Genomic DNA, 26,757 nt, shown 5'->3' with positions numbered 1-26,757 from the left:
CAGTTTGTGCTTCCCGTGTTAGCATTACAGTCTTAATTACTGTGCAGCCGCTCTGAAACTGCTTGGTTATGCTTACAACCATTCTACCTCAGGCCCCTATTTCTAAGATTGTTAGAATATATTCTCTGGACATTTTCTGACTCAGTGTTTCTGTTGGTTTCTGTCATCAGAGGTAACTGCTCCTGCAGGTTTACACATGTTGTCTTAGTCAGTGATCTATTGCTGTGGAGAGACACCATGACTGAGGCAACTCTTATAAAAAGAAGCATTTAATTGGGAGCTTGCTTTTGGTTTCAGAGACTTACTCCATTATTATCATGGCAGGGAGCATGAAGGGCAGGGACATGCTGGAACAGTACCTGAGAGCTAAATCCTGATCCTGATTTGGGGGTGGGGGGACAGACAGACTGACTGACTGGCTGACTGGGCCTGGTTTGGGCCTTTGAAACCTCAGAGGCCACCCTCAGTGACATACTCCTCCAACAAGGCCCTACCTCCTCCTCCTCTTCCTCCTCCTCCTTCTCCTCCTCCTCCTCCTCCTTCTTCTTTTTGTTTTAATTAATTTTTATTTATATAAGTACATTGTAGCTATCTTCAGACACACCAGAAGAGGGCATCAGGGTCCATTACAGATGGTTATGATCCACCATGTGGTCGCTGGGATTTGAACTCAGGAACTCTGGAAGAGCAGTCAGTGCTCTTAACTGCTGAACCATCTCTCCAGCCCAGACCCTACCTTCTAATCCTTCTCAAATAGTGCCACTCCCAGGTGACCAAACATTCAAATATATAAAGCTGTGGGGGCCATTCTTACTCAAATCGCCATCCATGGGAAGTATAAGGAATCTTTTACAGTAAATTGGAGGACAGTAAAAGAATAGCCATGAAAAGTAAAAGTATCAGTACCTCTGACAATTGTAGGATGTTGGAACTGAAAAGATGTAGAGTGTCTGGTGTGACTTCTGGAGTTGCTGTAAATAACATTAGCGGAAAGAGGCAGTTGACTTGCTAAAGACAGCACATTGAGTTTACAGGTAAATGACAAGATTCAGCAAATGGTAAAGAAATACTTGAAACTTTTCTTTTCTTTTATAATTTAAAAGTGGAGTTAGTAGGGTTATAATAAATGTTTTGTTCATTTTCTGGCCATGCAAACTTAATTTTATCATGTTCTTTGCTTTCCTTTAAAATCAAAGACTGCAAATTAATCATAATTTTAAAGAAAATCATTAGTATCTTGGAGTACTAACTGAAAAGGGCCAACCATCCCTGGAACACATAAGCTGCTGTAGGACCAGCTTCCTGTGGGCTGTGATGCAATACTAGGGCTTTGCAGGAGCTTCAGAGTGAGGCCCTCCTTCCCTTGCTTACTGTGAAGGGCAGAAGCCATGTAACTGCTCTTAGCTTTCCAGACAGGTGATGGGAAAATCATTGTTCAGGTGACTTTGGGTGATTTAGGTGTTAAGTTTTAACGCTTCTTTTTCAGTGTTATATTAGTAATGTCTTTAATAAAGTCGTTCTACTTGTTTTCTCTCCAATGCATTTCAGTTAAAGAGAAGTTAACTGCAGATCCAGATAGTGAGATAGCTACTACCAGCCTACGGGTTTCGCTGCTGTGTCCAGTAAGTGTTTGCTAATGCTTGCCTTTGCGTATACACACTTCTTCTTTCTACCGAGTGTGAGAAATTCTGCCTACTTTAGAATCTCCGCATTCATACACTGTCAGAGTCTATTACAGTGGAAAGACACTGAAGCATAGGACTGTGAGCTGAACAATTCGAAAGTGTGCCTTATGCATAGTGTACACTAAATACATTATCTAAATGCGGCCTTCAGTAAACAACTGTCTCTCAGGTTCCACTTAAAAGAACAGAGTAGGGAGTGCTGTGGTGTTTCCATACTCCACTAATTCAAACAGGACTTTTCTGGATAGAAATTGAATAGTCACCCACATCGAAATTTAACCATTTTGTCAGCAGTAGCTATAAGAAGCCACCATTTAAAACCTGTACCAGCTGGGCATGGCACATACCTTTAATCGTAGCATTTGTGGGCAGAGACAAATGAATCTGAGTTCAAGACTAACCTGGTTTACAAGTCAAGTCCCAAGATGACTTTGTCTTCACGAAAATTAAAAACAACAACAAACACAAAACAAAAAATGATGCTATTGCTAGTAACACACACACACACACACACACACACACACACACACACACACACACACACACACACACCACACTGCACACACTGCAGCACCGGTCCTGGAGACCCATGACTATAATTCTAACACTTGTGGGGATAGGGCTGAAGCAGATGGATTACCATAAGTTCAAGGCCAGCTAAGTTACCATAGCAACACCCTGTCTTAATGTAAAAAGAGGAGGAGGAGAAAGGAAATTCTGTTCTACCTGACTGAATTCCTTATACCTATAGAATTAACTTAATACTTATAAGCCAGAAAGGGAAGGAACAGTCATTTGAATGAAATAATTATAAAGTCATTAGATTTGACCAAATGATTAAAACTATAAGCAAAAAAATTATGTTGAACTCATTTCATACCTAATTTGTTGGTGGGCGCACCAAGATTAGGAATCACAGTTGAACATTGCTTCATATGGAAGGAGGTGAAGATAGTAACAAGCTGCTGACATTTTAGCTAATCAAATTAACCATATTCAAATGTATGTAGAACGAAGGCACACTTGCCTCTTGATTTGCCTGGATTGTTCAGGAAGGTGGTGTCATTGAAAGCTTTCAGCATTGAGATTCTGCTGGTAGTTTCATGTTCTTTTAAGAAATAGCAAGTTTTGTAAAATATGTAGGTATTATTGTCCTTCATCTTAGCCTAGTATTGCTTACTAAGCCTTAACTCAAATATAAAGTCATCGGTGTATGATTAATTTGTAGTTCTGTCTTTTACATGTTTCCTAAGCTGGGATCCCTTCCTTTTTTTTATACACCATTATGGCCATAGAAGAAGCACAGTGGCTTTGCCATGGCTGTGCATGACTTTTCTGTGAACAGCTTTCCTTTTGAGGCCTCCTTGTAGCCTGTCTTCCTTAAGAAAAGTATTATTACTATTATTAAACATTCTTTAATAACCAGATAAATGTTAAAGAATCATAAAATTGGCTCAAGATCAGGATGGTAGAAAGTGAGGGAAAAACCTTTAAATAAAATAATTTAAAATAACATATCATTCTTTTTCTCCAAATCCTCACTTAACCTACTCCCCTTTTCAGGGTTTCTTGCTGCTTCATTTCATTGTAAAACCCCAGTTGAGAGGATAAATTTAAAAGACCACAGAAGCTTCATTTCCTACTTAAATCACTAGAGGAGTCTGATCCTCTGTGTTCCCATCTTAAAAGTGTTTACAGCTGCACTGACATGTAATATTTAGAACATTGAGCAGTCACACGAGATGTGTTCATATGAAGAAGCAGCCCACTATATGACAGCAATCTTATTCATGGAAGGTGCTCTTCATTCTGTGGTTCAGGTGCTTTTCCTGTTAGGGGAAATATGGATCACATTTTGCTTCTTAAACTTCTTGATTTACTCAGCCAGCTTCTAATTTGATGTCCCCTGTGCTCCTCTCTCATTAGTTCAACAGTCTCAGCAGTTCATTGTAAACTAGCATCTGCTTTCAAAATTCAGATCATAAAAAGCTACTATATGTAATATATAATTACAATATGTCATGATTTTCTATTTGGCTAAAGGGATAATTCCCCCTACAGTTATTGCAGAATAGCAAGGCCATATATTTTTAGGTACGTTTTTGCTCAAAAATAAAATACAGTTGTGATAACTCATCTATATATCAAATTTATGGAATCATAAAAAGAGATTTGTTCTTTGAAATATGTAAATATGCTGTCTGACTGTGCATTTCTATTTCCCTTTTGTAATATGCAGAGCTCAGAATAAATGAGTTTCCGTTATTTGTGTGCCATTTACCTAAAGGCAACAAAAATAATTAAAATGCTTTTTCTCTTTGAGGTTTGTCGGTTCTAATTTATTAAGAACAGAGACAGAAATGTTGAGAAGTCAGATGTGAGCTGTTCCACAGACCTGTAAACCCTAACATAGATAATTTAGAATTGATAGAGAGAAAATAAACTAGAAATTTATTTTATGAGTACTTATTATTATGAAAAACCTAACGAGATTTTTTTTTTTTTTAAGTATCAATCAGACTTTCTTATTATACGAAGAAGTACGGGTTGCCATGACATTGTAGGCTCCTGCTGGTGTAAGCCGGCTTAGGGCTAGTTTTTTTCCTTATGCAGCATCATGTGCTGTAGCATGGCTGAGTAAAGTCAGGCTCACTAGAAAACATGGGAGCTTGTTTATGTTCATCTGTTGATAGTGCAGACACCCATCTTATCCTTCAAAGGGAAGAGAACCTAACTTTGTAATCAAAAGACTAAACTGCTTAGAGCTTGCCCCTTCTGATACTATGTTAGAAACAGTAAATGCCTGTCTGGTAGACACCTAAATCTAGTGATTGATTTTAAGATGAGAGACAGGAGGAGTCTTTACTTGGATGTTATTGTATGATCTTTAGATGATGTTTGTGTTATAGCTACTAAAAGGCCATATATTTGAACATGAACTTCTGGTTTCTTATGCCACTTATAACTGTCATTCTTATACTGTCTACCTGTCAGTTTGCTTTCAGACCGTAGGTCACCTTGTCAGTGACGCTCAACACAAAGACATGGGATCGTTTTCTTGCCTCTGTGCATAAAGGGCTAACTGAACAGCTTCATGACACTCTTTACTGAACTTGTGTTCTGTTCTTATTAGATTTCCATAAGCATATGGGAAAAAGGCCAAAAAGCAAATTAGTTCTGGCAACAGAAGATCCACTGCTTGTTTGCCATTAGCTAAGGCATTTATTAATCTATCAATAGTTTCTAAGGTATGGTCTAGTTGATGGGGCCATATTGCCCAGCCTGGTCTCAGAGTCACTATTGAGACTGAGAATGGTTTTGAACAGCTTGCCTGTCCGAGTGATAGGACTCTAGAACCAGCTCTGTGAGTCAGTGCTGGGACTCAGGGCTTCTTGCACAGAAGGCAAATGTTCTTGTGACTGCATCTCAGCCCCAAACGCAGTTTTTATATCTCAAATTAGACCTTAACTGTGAAATGCAAAGTTCTACTGGTTGCTTAATATTCCATGAAGAAAGCACAGGTTGAGCGTCCGATGGGAGCTCCGTGCCAGCACATACGCTCCCAGCTATAGAGCTGTGGGGCTCCCTTGATGCTTCACACAGACAGGAAGAAGGAGGGCGTCAGAATCCAAGCAATAGGCCACAGACTTTATTTATACTTTGAAAGAGGTAGTTCTTAAAGGCTTTCCTTTCACATGCCTTTATTCCTACACTCTCCAGTGTCTTCACATCTTTAAGACAGAAAAAGTTTCTCCTAGGACTGCTAGCATACACAGTTGACAGTCTGTCAGTACACAAGACTATCATCTTACAGGATAGCAGGTACTTTTCCTAACCTGGAGACAAGGGCATGAGTCTGACCTGTTTCCAGTAGGAGATTCACAAAGAAATAAAACAGTCTAATCTTGTTCAAGGGTAGAGCTGCACACAGAGACAGGCACTCTCACTTTACCCCTGCTCTCTCCTCTCCATGCTTTGGACATGATAAATTGTTGTTCCTCCTGTCTTAGATGGTTAGCATGTTCAGAGTTTTTTTTTAAATTCTTTATCACTGCATCCAGTGGAAGTGGAAAGGAAATGGTACTACTTTCTATGTAGAAAAGGAGGCCCAGAAAGGTTAAGTGTCTTCCCAGAAGCACAGTAAATCATTGGACTCAGAACAATAATTTAAGGCCCCATGACAGTTGGTTTCCTTGGTAGACAAGGAAATTACACATTTCCCTGAAATTTTGTAAGCCACGAACCCTTTACTCTTTTAACTCACAAACATATGGAAAGTCCTTATCCATGAACTTACCAATATCATTATAGAGAGTGAGTAGCTTACATGCTCTGGGGCCGTTATGGACTTTGGAAATCCTGTAATGGTGATGGAGATCATGATACTTTACTCCTTGTGCAGGTCCCAGCAATATTTTTACTTTGGGCCCAAGCAAGCAGTGTAGGATTAAAGAAGACTCTGAATAGTCAGTTTGTATCAGCTCAGTTCACAATTATTGGGCAAGAAAAATGTCCCCAATGTACTAGCGGTGTCTGAGAGCTGGGGCTATTGACTGAGTGATGATACCCAGTGAGGAGAGAGATTCAGAGTGCACATCTGTCTCCTCTTCAGAGCTGCCTAGCCATTATGCCTCATATCATGGAAGAAATGGGTGATTTGGGCTTCATCCTGTGAACTGAGTATTCATTCAGAAATGGTGTTAGTGTCCATGCTGATCTCCATGTCGTCTTTTTTAAAAATCTCTAAGTAGATGGTTCTTAACTTTTTTCAGGTCAAAGACTGATTTAAAAGAGTGAGAGCGGGAGTGAGAGAGAGAGCTACAAATACAGCTCAGTGGTGAAGTGCTTGGCTAGCAATCATGAGGCCCCAGGTTCAACACGCATGTACACACACACACAATATGAGAGCAACATTCAAAGGGATTGAGACATTTCCAACAAGAAACTCACCACAGTCTGTAGGTGGTAGTAGATGGCTCGTACGGCAGACTATTCATAGTCACTGTGTTTGATATCCAAACAGATGCTGTAGTATTTTAATCCTTCAGGTAGGTTCCCCCCGACCCCCGAAAAAAAAAAAGTTTTATTTTCTTCCATACTAGTGAAACACGTACACATAGAGCATGTTTTTAATTTTAAAATTTTTACTTTTTAAAAACTAAAGTGTAAGTAATAACATTTTCCCATTCTCCTTTTCGTAGAAAATCCCTCTGAAGTACCTTCTCCCTTGCTCAGTCTCAAAATCACAGCCTCTTTTCTTTGTTTTTACACACACACACACACACGCACACACACATACACACATGCCTATATATATAAATACAACCTGCTCAGTCCATGTGATAAACTGTTACTTGTATGTATATAATTTCAGAGCAATTAGGAGGATCATCCATGGGGAAGACTGTTTCTTCTAACTCAGCATCCTTCCATTGTCTCTCTAGTTCTTTGTGTAGGAGTGGCCCCTGTGCAGGATTGCCCTATGGCATGTCTGTTGGTATTATCCTCATGCAGGTCTTCTTAGACAGCAGTGCTGTTGCAGTATCCAAAGCATCCCTGCTGTTTCTAGGAACTAGTCTAGGCAAATGTCATGCTTCTCAGGCCTTACACGTTGTCTGCCTCCTCTTCCATATTAACTGAGCCTTAGCTACAAGGATTGTGGACACAACACAGTTTAAATCATAATACATGCATGTTGTATTTGGGAAGTCATTATTACAGCTTAAGTTTTCAACAACACCTACTAATATTGACCGTTTCCCTTTCTTAAAGCTTGGGAAAATGCGACTGACAATTCCATGTCGGGCACTTACCTGTTCCCACCTCCAGTGTTTTGATGCAACTCTTTATATTCAAATGAATGAGAAAAAGCCAACATGGGTTTGTCCCGTGTGTGATAAGAAGGCCCCATATGAACACCTCATTATTGATGGGTACGTATGCCTGCATTTCTCTCTTTGTCCTTCTGCTGGTCACGTTTGCTTCCCCCAGCTTTGAGATAAAATGGAGAGGTAATTTTTCAAAGGTGTTTGTCTATAAAATTTTCATTATTCTAGAAGTCAGTAATTAAAGTGAGTAACTAGTATTGTAGATACTTTTCATCTTCTAGGGTTTTTAAAAAACAATTAGGACAGCACATTGTGACCATGGGAGGTAAAAGACAGTATTGGGGAGTCGGTTCTTTCCTTCTACCAGGTTCGTTTTGAGAATCGAACTTGGCTGTTAGGCTTGGCGGCAGGAACCTTTTTGCCATCTTGGTGTCCTTCCTCTTTAGAATATTTTTTAACATTGATTTTACTTGTGGGTGTGTGTATTCTGCTTGTTGTGAAAGAGAGTGAGTGTGTGTGTGTGTGTGTGTGTGTGTGTGTGTGTGTGTGTGTGTGTGTGTGTGTTGTGTATTGAGTACATCTAAGACCTACAAAGTGCATTAACAGAATGCATGATCAAATTTTGAGATTCTGGCTAATTCAAACTCACCCAATCAATCAATCAATCAATCAATCAATAGATAGCTTTTGGTGCTAAACAAATGGTTTAGCAGTTAAGAGCTATACTACTTTTATAGGTCACCCAGGTTCAGTTCCCAGCTCCAGTGTATCTGATGCCCTTTTCCACACTCCATGTGCACATGCCCCCCCCCAACACACACACATAATTTAAACAATTTGTAAATAATACAGTTTCTTATAAAAGTTGGGCTTTTTCGTAGAAAATCTGGCTTCTGTTCTGTCTACCAAGCCCTGCTTTCACTGTCAGGGCTCCTGGCAAAGGACAGCCAGCTAATAGCCGCTCCCTGTTCTGCTGCTTCTGTTTCTGTCCTTGTTTTTTCCCTTCTGTGTTCTCTCTGTGTCCTCACCGCTGTGTCACAGTGAGCAGTGGTTCTCTTGTTAGCCATTTGTCTGTTGGTTTTGACCTATTGATACTTGGCCATGAGTCTGCCATTCCCCTTAGGTTTCTGTTTGCCTTTTTGCCACTGAACAAGAAACAAGAAAATGCATTGTGAAAAGGGAAGAATGCCTCGCTAATATTTCTAGTATTGTTCAGCAAAACACTCAAACAAGACAGTTTATTTATAGTATATGAGAAAACATAAGAGCCTTGAAGGCAATAATACAAGAGATTGAATGTATTTATCAATAAACTTGCAACCCAAGCTTTAAAAGTATTGAGGCTCAGGAGAATATGAGTCATAGTGTTTTCTGATGGATTTTTCAGAAATGAAATGATAACTGACTTGTAAATTTAGATTAATAGTAATATTTTATCAGCTCTGTATAGTATATATCTTAGTTCTTCCTTTTCTTATAATACAGATTTCTCTCACTTTCTCAAAACAGAACAGGAATTAAAAGGCATTTTTAATAAAACTTCTGGTTTAGTTATTACATAAATTCTGATTATATGCTATTAATAACTTTTAGTCTTTGGTTTCATTTAATATTATGACTAATTTGGCCACAGTGAATTATTTCTTGCATTCCCTATAAATATTCCCTTAGTACCAATGTATTTTGTTTGGATTTAACTGTTGGTTGGACATTTTTATATATATATCCCTTCAGTTTATCAAATAAGATCTTATGGGTTGGGGGATTTAGCTCAGTGGTAGAGCGCTTGCCTAGCTCAAAAAAAAAAAAAAAAAAAAAAAAAAAGATCTTATAAGCAATTTGCAAGTATAGAACGTAAAGTATAAAGAAAAAACTGAATATATATAAAATCATCACCTAGAGATAATTAGTGTGTGCTTTAATTCACACACAGAATCTTGTTTTGAGATATGTTTTTCCTTAACCATCTCAGTTTTTGTAAACATTTTTCTGTATCTTTAAAACTCTTGAATGAGGTAAGTGCTTGCCGCCAAGCCTGACAGACAGCCTGAGTTTAATACTCAGAACCCATGGGTAGAGGAAGTAGAGACCCAAGTCCTGCAAGTTATCTTTAGACCCCCACACATGCACTGTGGCACCTGCCCACCCATATAACACAAACTAAAGAAATACTTTAACTTGTCATTTCTCTCCCCAAGTTACATGGCCTCTTTATATACACGTTCCCTACTTGGTGTGATTGTTTCCCATAGCACACATGGCGAGAACGACGGAGTTTGTCTGCTCTACTTCCCTTCCTTCCGTTTACTCCTCATAAAACACCCAAGATCCAAGTGTTCCTATGGTTCAACATGGTCTATTGTTCATCTAGGTTGTTTATGGAAATCCTAAAGTACTGTACAGACTGTGACGAGATACAGTTTAAGGAGGATGGCTCGTGGGCTCCGATGAGGTCAAAAAAGGAAGTGCAAGAAGTCACTGCCTCCTACAATGGGGTCGATGGTGAGTGGCTTCCCGTGGCCCATGTGGTTGCTGCTATGCAGCACCATGATTTCTAATGTTGCGATGCAGGCTGTTGAAATGACTGAGCAGTTTGGATAGCTCAATAAATGTCCACAAATAGCAGGACTCCTTTTAAGTTAACTTTTTTGCCAGCCTTAAGATTTTTATGGTACTAGATTTTTTTTTTTTTTTCTTTTTTTCGGAGCTGGGGACTGAACCCAGGGCCTTGCGCTTGCTAGGTAAGCGCTCTACCGCTGAGCTAAATCCCCAACCCCGGTACTAGATTTCAAAGCAGTCAAAAGTCACTTTTAAAGTCATCATTTGGAAACACCTACCTTTTTAAAAGTTTGAATACTTTTGATTCAAAGTAGTGGACAGTGCTTTTTTCCTTCCTCTTTTTTTTTCCCTTTTTTTTTAGTTTTGTTTTAGACTTTTTAAGATCTATTTATTTTATGTATATGAGTACAATGTAGCTGTTAGACACACCAGAAGAGGGCATCAGATCCCATTACAGATGGTTGTGAGCCACCATGTAGTTGCTGGGAATTGAACTCAGGACCTCTGGAAGAGCAGTCAGTGCTCTTAGCCTCTGAGCCATCTCTCCAGCCCTGTTTTAGACTTTGAAGTCTCAGTTTTTGGATTCACTTGCCTCTGGCTCCTGAATGCTAAGACCAAGGGTATGCAGCACCACACTCAGCTGCTTTTTTATTTAAATATTTACATATATGTGTGGATAGATTTGACTTTTGGTGTTTCGTTAGGAGAAGACTAGTATTTTCTAGGTATTTTAGATGCTGTATAGATAAACATATGTAACACACAATCCTGTTCTAAAACTACTTTTATTCTAAAGTAGATATAAAAGATTCTTGGGTTGGGGATTTAGCTCAGTGGTAGAGCGCTTGCCTAGCAAGCGCTCGGCCCTGGGTTCGGTCCCCAGCTCCGAAAAAAAGGAAAAAAAAAAAAAAAAGATTCTTTCTTCTTTTTGGGGGGGTGTGGGGGATGATGACAAGATCTCTCTATGAATGTAGTCCTAGCTGTCCTGGAACTCACTATGTAGACCAGGCTAGTCTTGAACTCATAGAGAGAGATCTTTTGCCTCTGCCTCAAGAGTTCTGGAATTAATAAAGGCTTTAAGATGCATTTTGATTTTTCTAATTAAAGTGATTTTTCAAAATAATTCATTAACAATAGGTAAAAAAAGCCCCAGTTTTAAACTTAGTAAAGCAGAACTACCTTACTTCTTCATTCTGCTACCATGGCGTTGCTTTGCTAAAGTGATGTGCTCATCTGCAGGGACACTGAGAGAAGAGGAGAATTCACATAGGTCTTGTGTTTTAATCATTCCCAAACAGGATGCTTGAGCTCCACATTGGAGCATCAGGTGGCTTCCCACAACCAGTCTTCAAATAAAAACAAGAAAGTGGAGGTGATTGACCTAACCATTGATAGTTCATCAGATGAAGAGGAGGAAGAACCCCCTGCCAAGAGGACCTGTCCTTCCCTGTCTCCTACGTCACCACTAAGTAATAAAGGGTGAGTGCTGCTAGGACCTCTCTGAAACACCCATGAAGATTCATATACAAAGTACAGTAAAGGCTGCCAGATAAACCACTGTGTTTGAGTACACAACGTAGATGGCCTGTCCCTGGGATGTAGCATTTTTGAGGAAGTAGAGTATGTTCTCCATGGATTGGTACAGGTTTCACATATCGGGGTGTTTCTGGGCCTGCAGAGATGGTGCGGCAGTTGAGAGTACTTGGTGTTCTAAGCTTAGTTCCCAGCACCCACGTGGTGACTCACAACTGCCTGAAGTTGATCTGATGACACCATCTGGCTTCCAAGGGTGCACATGAGGATCACCAAGAATTTTTTTTTTTTTTTTTGCATTTAACCAGTTTCTTTTATTAATTAAGACTTGTTTGTTTTATTTGTATGTGTGGGTATTAGAAAACAGCCTTCAGAATTGATTCTCTCCCTTCTACCATGGGGGTCCCAGGAGCAAACTCAGACTGCCAGACTTAATAGCAAGTGCCTTTACCGCTGAGCAATCTCACCAGCCCTCATTTAACCAATGTTTGATTAATATTGTAAATAAAATTACTATTGGACCAGGTGTGGTGGGATACACTTTAATCCCAGCGCTTGGGGAGGGCAGATGGATCTCTATGAGTTCCAGAACAACCTGATAAATATAATGAAACCCTATCTCAAAAAGAATTTAAAGAAGGAAGAAAGAGAAAGAAAAATGTTCTTTCCCTATGTCCTTTCCTCATATTTGGGGTGTGGCTTTCCTTTCAGGATCTTTTTACAGTCTTTGTCCAGTTTTAGCCCAGTAGTAGCCATCTTGTTAGTGTGTGTGCCACTTGAGCAGTTGAGCCAGTGGACTTGTTCGGTGTAGATAATACGTCTCTTCCTGTGAACTCAGACTGCTCTGTCATTCTGTTGACCTTCATGACCAACCCAGACTTGGACAGAACAGAACATATCTATCTTAGCTCTTGGGAAACTGGGCAAGACTGATCTTCTCTGAATGTGAGGAGGTCCATTGGAATGCTGTCCACAGTTCTGCCTGGGTCAGAAACCCACAAAGGATTGGACTTCATTTTTGCCTGCTTGTAGGTTTTAGAACACTGGCTAAAATCTAGAATCTATTTGCTGTAAGGTTCATTCAAATGGAGCACTTACAGTGGACAGCTGAGCGCACCAGGTTGGTGAAGTTGGCTGCACACGTGTGAGGTGCAGGAACGAACTGCAATGACTTGGGTTTTCCTGAAGTAGCCCTGTTTGAAGATTTTTCTATATTTCCCAAGAACTTCCCATCCTGTTGTAACTTGGAGCTGGGGTTTGTAGCACATGTTTATAATAAACCCATCACTCAAAAGGCTGTTTAGGGCTAACCTGAACTAGATGACATCCTGTCCAATAATAATAGTAGTCATAGTAGTAGTGATGACGACGATGATAATTTCAATGTAGTATTCTGAAGAACCTAGAGACCCAGATGGAATGCTTAGGTGACACATAAATCCTATGGCATATGAGGGACAAAAGGTGACCTTGGATCTGCAGGAGAACTTAGAAGCAGCCTCCTACAGAAATCAGTAGAACTGTATTGTTATATTTTTGTACCATAATTGCAAAATTAAGAAAGATTCTTTTGAAAAAAATGAAGATTTCTTCTTTTTTTTTTTTTCAGAGCTGGGGACCAAACCCAGGGCCTTGCACTTGCTAGGCAAGCGCTCTACCACTGAGCTAAATCCCCAACCCAAAAATGATGATTTCTAAAAACAAGTATATAAATACTCTGGAGTTAATTGTATGGCTGTCAAAATAGTCATATTGAACTCTGCAGTGTTTTTACTATCTCTGAGTATATTTTTTTCATCAGTAGAACTTTGGAGTCTTTAGAAAGCTAATATTTTTTTCTTTGAATATTTATTATAGTTCTTCCCAAAATAGCTCTGTTTATTATGTTTGGAAAATTATATTAGTTGCATTAACTACTTCCCTGAATTTGCCAATGATGAATTGAGCCTAAATACAGCTCTGCAAATGCCAGAGGCTTCTCTGTGGAAATATTGATAAAACCTGGATGTCTCAAGCATTTTTAAAAGATTGGCTGTGTCCACAGCACTGTGAGTGTTCACAGTAGCAACCAGCCAGTAGCTGTGACACTAAGCCTGGCAGATCGTTTGCTGCTGTGCATTGTGATAAGGAAATACACTTGAGAGCACTCATGGATAGAAAGACAGGCGGCACCCACAACTGGAGACATCAGGCACTGGAGCACCTTGCTGAGTGTTCCAGTCACCCCAAAGTTCCACGCTGTGTGCTAGACCGAGGTGTCTGTGAAGGCTGGCAGTCAACTGCTTTCCCCTGTTACAATCTCTTAAGCATGGAAAGGACACAGCTAAGGAACATGGCATTTTCTATAGGTGTAAGAGGTTTACATATACATTGATTGAAACCCCTCTGTGCAGCACCCAAGAGTGTCTTATGCTTAGTATCCCATTCAGAAAAGTACAGTGCATGCTCATAATTAAGACTCTGTTCCTGGAGAGTTAACCTTGGTGTTGTTTGAAGTGCTCTGTACGATTGAATTTGTACCCCCACCTGCAAGTACATGACACGGAGTGTTGGAAATGAAAGATAGATCTCGGGTTGTGGCTCGTTAGATAAAGTACTAGCTATGAAAGAAAGCATGCTGACTCTCCAGATTCCATGTAAAGCCAGTAGAGTACTGTGCATGTCTAAGTCAGGAAGGCAGGACACAGGAGAAGCCCTGAAAGTCATAAGCCGTCTGGCCCAGCATATCCATGAGCAGTCTAGGGATAGGCAGGGACAGACACGGGGCTGTCCTCAGCCCTCTGTGTCTGTCCTGTAACCCTCACGTACTACACTAGTGCACACACACACACTGCACATTCGGAGTGAAGATGCCTCTATTCCTCCCTTTCTCGTTACGTTGTTTTCCTCTGTGCCTGTTAGCCTTATGTGGTTGGGGTCGTGTAGACTGGTGCATAAACCTTCCTAGGGTTGTCATAACTCTTTCAAAGTCATTTTTTCTTTGGGTTTGGTTTGGTTTGATTTTGTCATTTTGAGACAGGGTTTCTCTGTGTAGCCCTGGCTATCCTAGAACTCTGTAGACCATGCTGGCCTCAAACTCAGAGGTCCACCTGCCTCTGCCTCTGCCTCTGCCCCTGCCCCCCCTGCCCTGCCCCTGCCCCTGCCCCTGCCCCCTGCCCTGCCCCTGCCCCTGCCCCCCCTGCCCCTGCCCCTGCCCCTGCCCCCCAAGTGCTAGAATTAAAGCTTGTGCCACCCACAGCCTGGCTGTCTTTTTTCCTTAAGGGAAGGAAGGAGACAGATTTGGCATCTGGCTGATAAAGCCTGTCGGTGCTTTTCTGGAGCTCCCTTTCTTAATACCTCTCTCCCTCCTTTATCCTTTGGAACACTTTGGTGCCTTGTCTGACTTTGATTGTCTTCAACAGCCCTATTATTCAACTATACTGATAGCTAAGCTAGACAGTGGGTGCAAGTCACTGCCCAGAGTTCACTCAGCAAGCTCGTAAGTCAGCTTTCTTCTCAATGCTCATTACCCTAGTTGTTTTCTCTATTTGTATTTTCCTTACCAAGGTATCTTAGTCAGGGTTTCTATTGTTGTGATGAAACACCATGACAAAAGAGCAAGTTGGCAGGGAGAGGACTTGTTGGCTCCACTTCCGCAGCACTGTTGATCATTGAAGGAATTTGGAACAGACACTCAACCAGGCTAGGAACTGGAAACAGGAGCTGATGCAGAGACCATGGAGGAGTGCTGCTGACTGGCTTGCTCAGCCTTTTTTTAAATCAATCACTAGTTAAGAGAGTACTTTCCAGGCTTGCCCAGTACTAACTACTGAGGCCCTTTATTACTTAAGGTCCCTCCTCTCTGATGACTGTGCCACGTGTCAAGTTGACAAAAACTTAACCCAGCACAAAGAATATCCCTAGACTTCTCACTACCTACCCCATCCAGCACCTACTTAGAAAGGAACACCGTTTCCTTTGTTGGGAGGCACTTCCGCCATGTCCAACATGGTGTGCATTGCTGCTGCATTCTCAGAGTAGAGGATGGCGATCTGAGGACTGTATGGACTGTATGAATGGTCATGCCATAGCATCTCTCGGGTTCTCCTTACAGTGTCTGCAAACACAACCACAAGCCTAAATTAGTTCTTACCATTTGCTTTATTCTTTGTTTGTTTGAATTTTGTGTTATTGTTTTTAATTTTTATCATAAAACGTAGGACTTATTGTGGGATACAATTGCATTTGCTAAACCGTTAAAGTGACTTAAAATTTCTGAACATTTCTGTCCCACAGCATCTTAAGTCTTCCTCATCAAGCATCGCCTGTGTCCCGCACCCCAAGCCTTCCTGCTGTAGATACAAGCTACATCAACACCTCCCTCATCCAGGACTACAGACACCCTTTCCACATGACGCCCATGCCTTATGACTTACAAGGTGAGTTCCTGCTCCTTTGCTGTGTCACACAGGCTGAGAAATGTCTTCTCTCTGAGTGGCTGCAGTCTGGGCATCGGAGCATAGGGACAAAGTGAGTATAGGGAGAACATAGCTTTGGGTCTTTGTGGCACCTTCCTCAGCAGCCAGCGCTCCCTGCTCTGGGAATACTGGAGCCGTGGTCTGAGGCATTGTGAGCTTCCCACTATTCCACAGGCTGTTGGCATTCTTCCTATACGTGGCCTTCAGTTTGATGGGAGTGAATGTTGGCTTTTGTTCTTTGATTATGGCTGCATGTAACAGATACTATGTATGGCTATATTGTATTACAAGAGATGGACTTGCTGGGTAGCCTGGTTTTGGCCTGGAACTCCCCATATAGTAGACCAGACTGGCCTCAAACTAGCTGTCATCCTCCTGCCTCTGCCTTCTAAGAGCTAGGATATTAGGCATGCACTGTATTGTGGTGGTGCTGCGTGCCATGACACATGTGGAGATCTGAGGACAGCCTGCAGATTTTTTCCTTCCTCATTTCCCTTCCACCAGTGGATTTTAGGAATCAAACTCAGGTCATTAACTTTGGTGACAAGAACCTTCACCCACTGAGACATCTTGTCGGCCCTATATTATTGTTTTACAAGTAGTGACGAATTGAGACTTTTGAAGTTTTTAAATTTGTTTCTTTTGAACCTTTTTTTCTTTTTCTTTTTTTTTTTCTTTTTTTTTGAGATAGTCTTTTTTTAAGTTTGATATGTCAGTACATTCATTTGTGTCTCAAAAAGAATTTCAGCTATAGATGTATCTTTATAACTTAGTGGCTTATGGACCAATCATTTAACTTCCCGGAGACCAGGCACTCTCAGCAGTTCTAGACAGGTCTCCTTAGCTACTTGCACACATGCATCACTGCCGACACATCCTGGAGGCCCTCTCTTCTGCTGTGGATGGGAATGGTTGCCAGCATATTGCATTGCTCGTGTGCTCAAAGTTGGACGTCAGCATGAGGCCATTGGTTTCTCTTTGTTATGTCAGTGCTGGATAATGTTACCATTATATAAGTTAGGAAAGGTCTGCTTGCAGCCAGGAATTAGGGTCAGGCTTTCTGTGATACCACCAGACACTTATTTTTAAAGACAGTCTCCTATATCTCAGATACAACTTCCTCTTCCTCCTGAATGTTAGGTTAAAGGCATGTGCCACCATGCCTAGCCATACAGACACCCTTGGGTCTTAATCTGGACTAGATGATGGGAAGTGAACACTTTGCCAAGGAGAATTAAATTCTCCTTGTGTGGCTACAATTTGTGTGGCTCTTAAATTTTTACCTGTAAAGTCAAACTAAAAGTCATGTAAGGCCCTAAGAGGCAGAGTAAATTAAATGGAAAGGTTATATAAAGGGAGTGGTTGCAGGTGTGCCTGAGAGGATGGGTTTGATTCCCAGAACCAGATAAACTCAACATGGTAAGTAGTATGTCCCTGTAATCCCAGCACTCAAGAGGCGAAGACATGATTAAGAAGTTCCAAGTCAACATAGTTTATGGCCAGCCTGCTGTACATGAAATTCCATCTAAGCAAACAGACAGGCAAACAAATAAATAAACAAACAAACAAATAAATAAATGGTTACTTATGGAGATTAAGTAAGAGCAAGGTATAAAACTTGGGTTTTAAGTTTAAAGTTGCCAAAACTTGGGTTTTGTCCTTCATAGTCTACAGGTAGAAGTGCCATAGAACCTCACGTTTGACTTCTCATGATTTTTGATTTGTTCTTTGTTTTTGTTTGTTTGTTTGTTTTGGTAGGGTTTTGTTGTTGTTTGTTGTTTGAGACAGTCTTTTGTTTGCACCTTAACAAGCCTGGAAGTTGCTGTGAAGACCAGGCTAGCCTCTAACTAAGAAATCTATCTCCCTCTGCCTCTTTCAAGTGCAGGAATTAAAGGTGTGCACCACCATGGTCTGTCATTCCTTGTGTTTAAATAGGAATCCAGAGTGTGTGGCATGTAAGACTTAAGTGCTGAATATTTAGAAAGATTTGCTTTTCCTTTTTGTTGTTCTTTTCTCTGAGGTTATTTTTTTTTTCTTTCTACAGGATTAGATTTCTTTCCTTTCTTATCAGGAGACAATCAGGTATGTTAATGTGAAAATAATCTATTTCTTTAATTGTATATTAAACTAAAAGTATAATACATGGCCAGAAGAAAGAATAAATTTCCTTAGAAAATAGAGTGCATGTGCCCAGGGTTGCTCTGTCTTTAGGAATTTAAATAAAAGCCTCATTCATCACACCCCACCTTCAGTAAAGAATAAAGGCAGTGACTGCCTGTTTGTTTCTCAGTACTGTTGTATAAAGACACAGGGCGGTGAGCCATGTGACTGATGTAGGAAAGTGTCCTGATGCCAGGGCATCATAGCTGCTGTAGCCTGTGATGCTAGTGCATTGCCAGTGGCACGTTGTGTGCGGTCTGTGAGTACTGGGTATTGATAGCAAAGATCTATTGACTTTCAGTTAGACAGTGCGCTGTCTTCTTCCTATTGTGTCCATTGCAGCTCTGACTGCTTCCCCTTCTCCATGCTTTACTCTAGCTCACGCTGCTTTATTCATCTCAGTCCGAAATGTAAAAATGAGTTGCTAAAAGGTCATGTATAATGACCTGGGTGCAAAATTAGAAGTGATAAGGAAATGGAAGGAAACAATCAGGGATTGTCATCCACCAGTCAGGCCGTCCTATTGCACCAGAACTACAGACTCGAAAAGCAAGACCAAGTACAAGAAGTCTCCTTGGAAACAGTGAGAGAGCCACAGATTGAGAAAGACCTGCTTCAGCATAGAAACGTGGCTAAGGATATGAACACAGAAGCTCCTCCCTCTTGGAACAGTAGCTGTCACTGTCAAAGCAGTGACCCAGCCACTGTCCAGAATGCCCTCCTGGGTTTCATGCCAGCAAGCTGGAGCACTGATTGAAGTTGTGCATTGGTGATGGTGCTCATGTGTGTCCTCTTTCATGCCAGTGTCAGTGCAATGGGCTTGTTCCAACAGCATGACTCTGACCCAACCAAGAGAAATAAGTCAAGGAGATTTTTTTAGAGTTTCATAATACTTTATTTCCATTATTTCCATCCATCTCTTTCCCTCCTTCAGCTCCTCCTATGGCCCTGTATATACATTTTTAATTTTTATTACTATTGCATGCACACTGTTGCTTGGTGTAACATAGCACGTGTTTGGAAGTCGAAGGACAGTGTGGAGTCAGCCCTCCTCACCTCTGTGTGTATCCACCCATTGAACTCAAGTACCTGGGCTACTATCTGCTGAGCCACCATGCTAGGTGATCAAAGAGATTTAGTGGCCTTTGGGACCCACTGCCCAAGTAGGACCTTTGTCCAAGCTACACCGCCACAGGAACACTGAGAAACATCAGCAGCCCCCCTCAGATGCTTGGGAACATGAACGTCAGAAAAGGGCATGTTTATGGTATGCTGTTCACAAGTGCATCTCAGAGGAAAGGCACAAACCAAGCAAAGCACCACAGCATGTTTCTGAAGAATGACACCTGCTCAGGATGAGCCCTAGTAGCTTGTCAGGGATCCAGAAGCAGGCATTGTCCCTGTCCTGAAAACCTTCCAGGAAACAAGATGTGCCTCATAGACTGGTTCTAACTCCTGCCTGACCTTTGTAGACCTGAGGGGGGAGGGGGGGTGTCCGTGTGATGAATTTGTCTTTTTAGCAAAATATGTAACTATATCTCATAGGGTATAGATAGGAAGAAAGGAATTTTTGCATAGCCTTATAGTGTATTCATGCTTTAAGTGTTATTATAAAGAATAAAGCAGTCAGAAGCTAAAGATTCATAGGTAGTTAATGGTTAATGGAGACATTTTCTTCAGTGGTATAGCCACTGTGCTCTGTAAGCAACACTGAATAAACTCATTGGGACACAACGTTCGAAGAGACTGTTGGAAAAAGGAAGGAGATCAGCGAGAGAGAGAGAGAGGGAACAAGAGAAAGTAGCAGAAGCAGTTAGGATCAAAAGACATAACACATGTGAAAGTGTTAGAGCTCATTGTGCTTAATTAGTAGGTTATAAATGTTTTAAAACAAAGTAAAGTTGATATAGAACTGAGGATAATTAAAGATAGTTAGCTTTGGGATTTAATTTTTCAATAACTGTAGAATGGCCTAAGCCTAGAGTGCTGGCAAAGCCACAGTAGCTCACAGATCTGTCCTCAGCCTTCCTTCGCAGTCACTCAGCAGCAGTCCTTGACTCAGAGAGACGTGCAAGCTCCACACACCTGACTCTGAGAGTGCCCCATGCAGGCGGGACATCGCTTGGTTTTTACAGCAAGTTCTTCCTGCCCTTTCCAGCTCAGAGATGCTCATATGTGCCAACATTGTGCCCAGCAGAGCTGCAGCCAGGTCATGGGAGCAGCTGAGCATCTGTGATACAATTCTCAGGCTGAACTTACCACTGGAAATGTGGGATCTATCCTTTCTACTGCTTCTGAACATCTCAGAAATAGAGGGTTAAGAACTGCATGCAATACAAACTAAAACATACACATGCGCACACACAATCAGAAGTGTTATTCCAGTTTCAGATACCATGCCAGAGCTCTCTGCTCTCGGTAGTTGTGACCAGCCATTCACTACAGAGTGTGTTGTCACTTGAGAAGCCAGACACTCGGGATATGCTAACCTGGGCCTTGCTTTGCTGAGAAGAGTACACAGAGGTGCATCTGATTGTAACAGAGTGTTTTGTCTCTGGTCCCTCCTAGCATTACAACACCTCCCTGCTTGCCGCAGCGGCAGCTGCGGTCTCAGATGACCAGGACCTCCTGCACTCCTCCCGATTTTTCCCGTATACCTCCTCGCAGATGTTTCTCGATCAGCTAAGTGCAGGAGGGAGCACTTCTCTGCCAGCCACCAATGGAAGCAGTAGTGGCAGCAACAGCAGCCTTGTGTCTTCCAACAGTCTGAGAGAGAGCCATGGCCATGGTGTGGCCAGCAGGAGCAGCGCAGACACGGCATCCATCTTTGGCATCATACCAGACATTATCTCGTTGGACTGACGCCCTCACCCTGCTGCTCCCACCCCATCCCAGATTAAATGACTTGGCAGAAGAGAACTCTATGCTCTGTTTTACCTTATCCTGTTTAGAAAAGTATACAGCGTGGTTTTTTTTTCCTTTTTTTTAGGGAAAAAAAATTAAAAGAAATGTACAGAGAACAAAACTATATTTTCAGTTTTACTTTTGTATATAAATCTAAGACTGCCTGTCTGATAAAACACTTGTTAAAAAAAAAGAAAAAGAAAAGAAAAAAACAAGCACCCACAAACCTTCAGTTCATTTTTTCTGGATTCTGAAGACTTTTCACCATTTGTCCTATGGTTTGGGTTTTATTTTACTTCAATGGCATTATCTTTCTTGCAATAACGGAAACAGTTGCATGTATGAGGTTAAATCGTTGGCTTTGTTGTGGGGAAGGGGTTGGGATAGCTTTGATTTCCATTTTTAAAAGTGACAGACTTGGATTCTGTTTGTGTGTGTGTGTGGGTTTTGCCAGCCTTAAGTTATGAAACTCGTCTATCTCACTGCTTCCCCTTTGTTTTCAGAACAGAGCTCGTGTGTGTGTGTGTGTGTGTGTGTGTGTGTGTGTGTGTGTGTGTGTGTGCGCGCGCGCGCGCGCGTGCACGCGTGTGTGCGTGCGCATGCTCTCATGTGTGCTGTGCACCTGTGTGTACTGTTCTGTCATCACTGTCCCCTCCTCCTCAGTTTGCATTTGCTTAATATCAGTTCCTACTTCTTTCAAAATGTTTCCGAGGTCTTGAACTCTTGTGTGAGCATCTTTCTCAACTCTCCCCAGGTGCATGTTCTCCATCACAGATCCCCTGTGATCTGCTGTCTACCCTCTACGAGTGTATTTCCCAGAAGTGCTGGAGTAAAAGCTGCCTGGATAAGCAATCTGTGGGCAGGCCCTCGAATGACAATACACTTTGGTTGACTAAATCTGAATTGCCAGTGGTCCATATGTAAGCCAAGGCTGTGAGCACCTGCATTTTGGCCATAGGGTAACAAGTTTTCCTTGAGGATCTTCATACCGAAATGGGATCTGAAAGAACCCTCGTAGCCCCGTGGGGTGTGGAGTGCCATTTGCAGCTGGCAGAGGACGTTCCATTCCATCGAAAGAAAAGGAAGGAAGGAAAGAAGTCAGTTACTCTAAAGTTAACAGTTCAGCACATGTGGATTCATAGCAAATCTATTTGATAAACAGTTGAAACTCAAAAATAACCTTAGTTATTTTGTTTTTGAGGCTCTGAGTATACTTTTTATTCTTAGCTGTATTCTTTTTTTCCTTCACTTTTTAGTGGCAAGCATGACATAGGAAGCCTTTTTTTTTTAATTGAAGAATCGATTGGTCTTACCTAATCTCAATAGCAGAATATGTAAATATATTAAAATGTTTTCGAGATGATTAAGGGTCAAAGGAAGGAACAAGTGCTTCTCATACTTGAGCAGAGAAGAAAGCATGCTCTTACAGTGGAGAATAGATGACGCATGGCCAATGGGGGGTGCGGGCCTAACTGCAGAGAGCCAGGGCATGCCACCACCAGGTCCTGGCTTTTTATATTACACCTTCGTGTTCTCAGAGTTGGTGAAGGACCAGCTTTGTGTATAGTAAACTTGTTTTCAAGCCTTGCATCAGTACAGAAGGACCGATACTAATCCAGGGAGAAGTCAAGATGGCTTGTCTTCAGTTGTATGATAAAGCAAGTGGTTCATATGACAGTGTGGCATCTAAAAATAATATGTTTTATAGTGTCTCTCTGCTACTAAAATGTCAACTTGAATTTTTGAAAAAAGTTGGTGTTGATATGTATATGTGTGTGTGTGTATATATGTATTTATAAACAAGTGTGTGTGAGTAACATCGTTGTCTTCCCCTACGCATGTGTGTTCCACACAAACAGCTGTGTTAGAGTCACAAAACAATTCGCAATAAAACAAGACATTTGTTGTCAGTTCAAACCAGAAATAGTTACGTTTTTAAATTCATCTGGTGTTGTGAGTACATGTTCTCCCAGTTCTCATTACTGTATTAATTTAGACTCGTTTCAGATACCATAATTTGTTGCATTGGGATTAGAGTGGGAATCACTAAAATTTTAAGGGGTTTCTGCTAATATAGCAATAGGAAACATTTTATTATTTTAACTGAGATAGAATGAATAGTGTTCTTTGTCCTTGGTTTCGTTTGGTTGTTTTGGTTTGGTTTGCTTTTGGTTCTGTTAGTGGTTTTCGGATATTGATCCATAGTTTTTTGTGTCTGATGCTAAATTACAAACTTAGAACCATCCAGTGTAAACCAGCTCTCTGCATTCTTCATGCCAGTTATAGAGGGGTCACTCTCCTTCTGTGTCCTGCCTTGTACCAAGCCTAAGGGGAAAGTGGGTAATTGGAGAACTAGGTGTCCTGTGGCTCTGGTCATGTCCCCACAGGAGAACATGGTTGTCTATGTATTTTGTTCCTTCCACTTACTGAGGAGTTCATTTCTTCAGTATTGACTTTCTAAAATGTTGCATGTGGTCAAGGTGAGTCAGAGACTTTCCCAACCCTTAATAACTATTAGAGTCATGTACTACTTTATCTCCTACATTTAAAAGAAAAAGTGCATGGTCGCTTTGTCCCTTTTTGTTGTTGTTTTTCCTTAGCCTGCCCTCACTCCCTAGCCTTGCCAACCTTGATAGGCTGCGGACAAACTCTGCGCTCAGCAGCTTTCGTTCAGCAAGTTGCCAGGAGCCCCTTCCTTAGTCTTTCTTACTAGCATGTACATGTGTGCTCTGTACAGTACCACATGTTCTGTACAGTACCGTGTGTGTGCTCCTGTCTATCTGTATGTAAGCACACATCATCAATAAAGTAGCCATTCAACCAGGAGAGTGGAGGTGGCTTTTAATTTACTCTGTGGGCATTACTGGACAGGTTTTTTAAAATATGAAACTTAACCATGCATACTCTGTTGACCAATTCATTTTGAGTATTAAAGTTGTTCCATTGCTAATTTAGATGTTATACATCTAAATTTAGATGTACTGACTTAATCACTCAATTTTGAAAAATGTGGGTTCTTTTGTTGGTGGTGGTAGTGGTGGCATATTTTTTGTTGCTTTTTGTTTTGTTCTTTTTTTTCAGCCAATTCTCCTTTGAGACAAGTCTGTGAAAATGAATGAAAATATACCCCAATTGTAAATGGATAGATATAGAAAGAACCTAGTTTTTAAAGCGATTTCAATTTTAAATACATGAGACTTTCTGAATCTTCAGGACTCTTAAAAGCACATTTGAATTTATTTTGGTAAGAATTTTGTTTTGTGACTGCACATTGAATTCTGTTTGTTTGTTTTTTTAAATAAATGCAAAGCATAGATTTCAAGGAGGGAGGGAGAGTAGCCGGTGGTCCCAGTGTGCTGCTGCTGTTTTATTAACAAAGGGGAAGATGTATATAAATAGATAAAGATTACCATAAATTCCATGAACTTAAATCTGTGATTCATTGCCTTAAGACTTTCTCTCTTAGAATTTCCATACCGCATGCCAAACCAGTAAAATGGCTTTTAAAAGATGTATAGTAGACCAATGTCAGTTTGTATAAAAGTACCAAGTGAAAATATTTATTACATGCATTGGAGAAAAGTTGTTTCCCTGTTGAATGTTACCTGTTTCTGTAGAGCTCTTTAGATGTAATAAAAAAGAAGCCTTCAGTTAATTTGTGTTCTGTAAAATGCTACTACTGAGCCCACAAGGAAACAGCCCCAGTGAGAAAAGTGCTGGTGCTTCGTGCTCCCGGGGCCCCTGTCACCCAGATGTTTCAAAGCATGACTAGTAACAGCTGCCTTCCTGTCATGCCTCAAGACCTTTTGTTATCGGTATATAGCTCACCTTAAATTCCAAAGGTACTAGTTGTCTACCTGCTGTGCAAACACCACTCTATGGTGAGCAACTAGGTGCTAGGAAAACTTGTTGGAATTTGAGGGATGCATAAGTGGGGATCCTGAGGCAGCAAAGACATCCCTGATAAGCTTTGTAAACCAGACTTTGGAGTGTGAGCTCAACTTGTCACCCATGACTAGAGCAGTGGGCGGGGAAGAGCAGCCCAGGTTTTGCAGACCACCTGCTAGCCATGTGTTCTTTTCAAGCTGTAGCGGAGATTCTACTTGGCCAAATAAGATTCATAAAACGTGCATTAAAACTACCCTGGAGGGCTGGAGAGATGGCTTAGTGGTTAAGAGCACTGACTGCTCTTCCAGAGGTTCTGAGTTCAAATCCCAGCAACCACATGGTGGCTCACAGCCATCTGTAATGAGATCTGATGCCCTCTTCTGGTGTGTCTGAAGACAGCTACAGTGTACTTATATATAAGAAATAAATCTTTAAAAAAAAAAAAAAAAACTACCCTGGAGGCCGGACGTAGTGGCTCTCACCTTTAATCCCACCTTTGGGAAGCTGAGGCAGGTGGATATCTGAGATCAAGTCCAGCCTGGTCTGCAGAGCAAGTTCCAGGACAGCCAGGGCTACACAGAGTACCCTATCTAAAAAAGCCAAGAAAAACAAAAACACAAACCCTACACTGGAAGGCCGGAGGTATTTGACAGAGCACTTCCCTGGCATGCATGGAACCTTGTCAATCCTCAGTGTCAAATAAAAGAGGTACAGTAAACACCTGTCATTTCAGCACTCGGGAGGTGGAGGCAGGATGGTCAGAAGTTCAAGGGTGGGGCTGGAGAGATGGCTCAGTGGTTAAGAACATTGACTGCTCTTCCAGAGGTCCTGAGTTCAAATCCCAGCAACCACATGGCGGCTCACAACCATCTATAATGAGATCTGATGCCCTCTTCTGGTGTGTGTAAAAACAGTGACCATGTACTCACATACATAAAATAAATAAACAAAATCTTTAAAAATATCATTTATTTAAAAAAAAAACCCACAGTATTATTTTTGAACTGGGGAGAGAGCTCAGTAGTTAAGAGCAATGGCGTCTCTCCTAGATGTCCTGAGTTCAATTCCAAGCAACCACAGGGTAGCTCACAACCATATGTAATGGGACCTCTTCTGGTGTGTCTGAAGACAGCGACAGTGTACTCATATAAATATCATATATAAAAAAAATGTTCGGGGCTGGAGAGATGGCTCAGTGGTTAAGAGCACTGACTGCTCTTCTGAAGGTCCTGAGTTCAATTCCCAGCAACCACATGGTGGCTCACAACCATCTGTAGTGGGATCTGATGCCCTCTTCTGGTGTGTGTGAAGACAGTGACAATGTACTCATATAAAGTAAATAAATGTTTTTTTAAAAAAAAAAAAAAAAGTTCCAGGGCATCCTCCACAAATTTGAGGTAAATTTGGGAATCATGAGATCCTTTCTCTTAAAAAAAAGTCACTGACAGTCATCAGAACAATAGAAAGTACCTCTAGTGTTGAGCCCAGCCTCTTCCCACCCTGCACTCCCCCAAAACCCCCAACACACACACAGCATCAGTGTGGAACACTGGTCAGATCTCAAATTCTAGATTGGTGAGCAGAAGTGATTCTAAAGCTGTGGTTAGAGTCAGAGGTGCCGGGGTTGGGAACCTTCCCATCCAACAGGGAAATACACAGCTGACTCTGGAGGTCTAGCCTCCCCCAAGAGGACTGCCATGGCAGTCATGCAGTTTTTGCTCTATTTTGCCTGTACTTATGCTG

The 26,757-nt window shown here is 41.3% G+C and overlaps 1 protein-coding gene across 1 annotated transcript in view; it reads left to right on the top strand.

The window, feature by feature from the left end:
- Positions 1 to 21,247, top strand: part of Pias1 (protein inhibitor of activated STAT 1) — a 96,865-nt gene extending 75,618 nt beyond the window's left edge. Inside the window, exons 8-14 of the mRNA XM_032911319.1 lie at positions 1,549 to 1,622; positions 7,458 to 7,618; positions 9,885 to 10,015; positions 11,371 to 11,551; positions 15,881 to 16,023; positions 18,107 to 18,144; positions 20,791 to 21,247. Of these exons, the coding sequence (XP_032767210.1) occupies positions 1,549 to 1,622; positions 7,458 to 7,618; positions 9,885 to 10,015; positions 11,371 to 11,551; positions 15,881 to 16,023; positions 18,107 to 18,144; positions 20,791 to 21,084 (1,022 nt within the window). The 3' untranslated portion in view covers positions 21,085 to 21,247. The remainder of the gene's footprint in view (positions 1 to 1,548; positions 1,623 to 7,457; positions 7,619 to 9,884; positions 10,016 to 11,370; positions 11,552 to 15,880; positions 16,024 to 18,106; positions 18,145 to 20,790) is intronic.
- Positions 21,248 to 26,757: the final 5,510 nt, after the last annotated feature.

This window comes from Rattus rattus, chromosome 8 (genome assembly GCF_011064425.1).
Source record: "Rattus rattus isolate New Zealand chromosome 8, Rrattus_CSIRO_v1, whole genome shotgun sequence".
NCBI lineage: Eukaryota > Metazoa > Chordata > Mammalia > Rodentia > Muridae > Rattus > Rattus rattus.
This window is presented reverse-complemented; position numbering and strand designations above follow the sequence as displayed.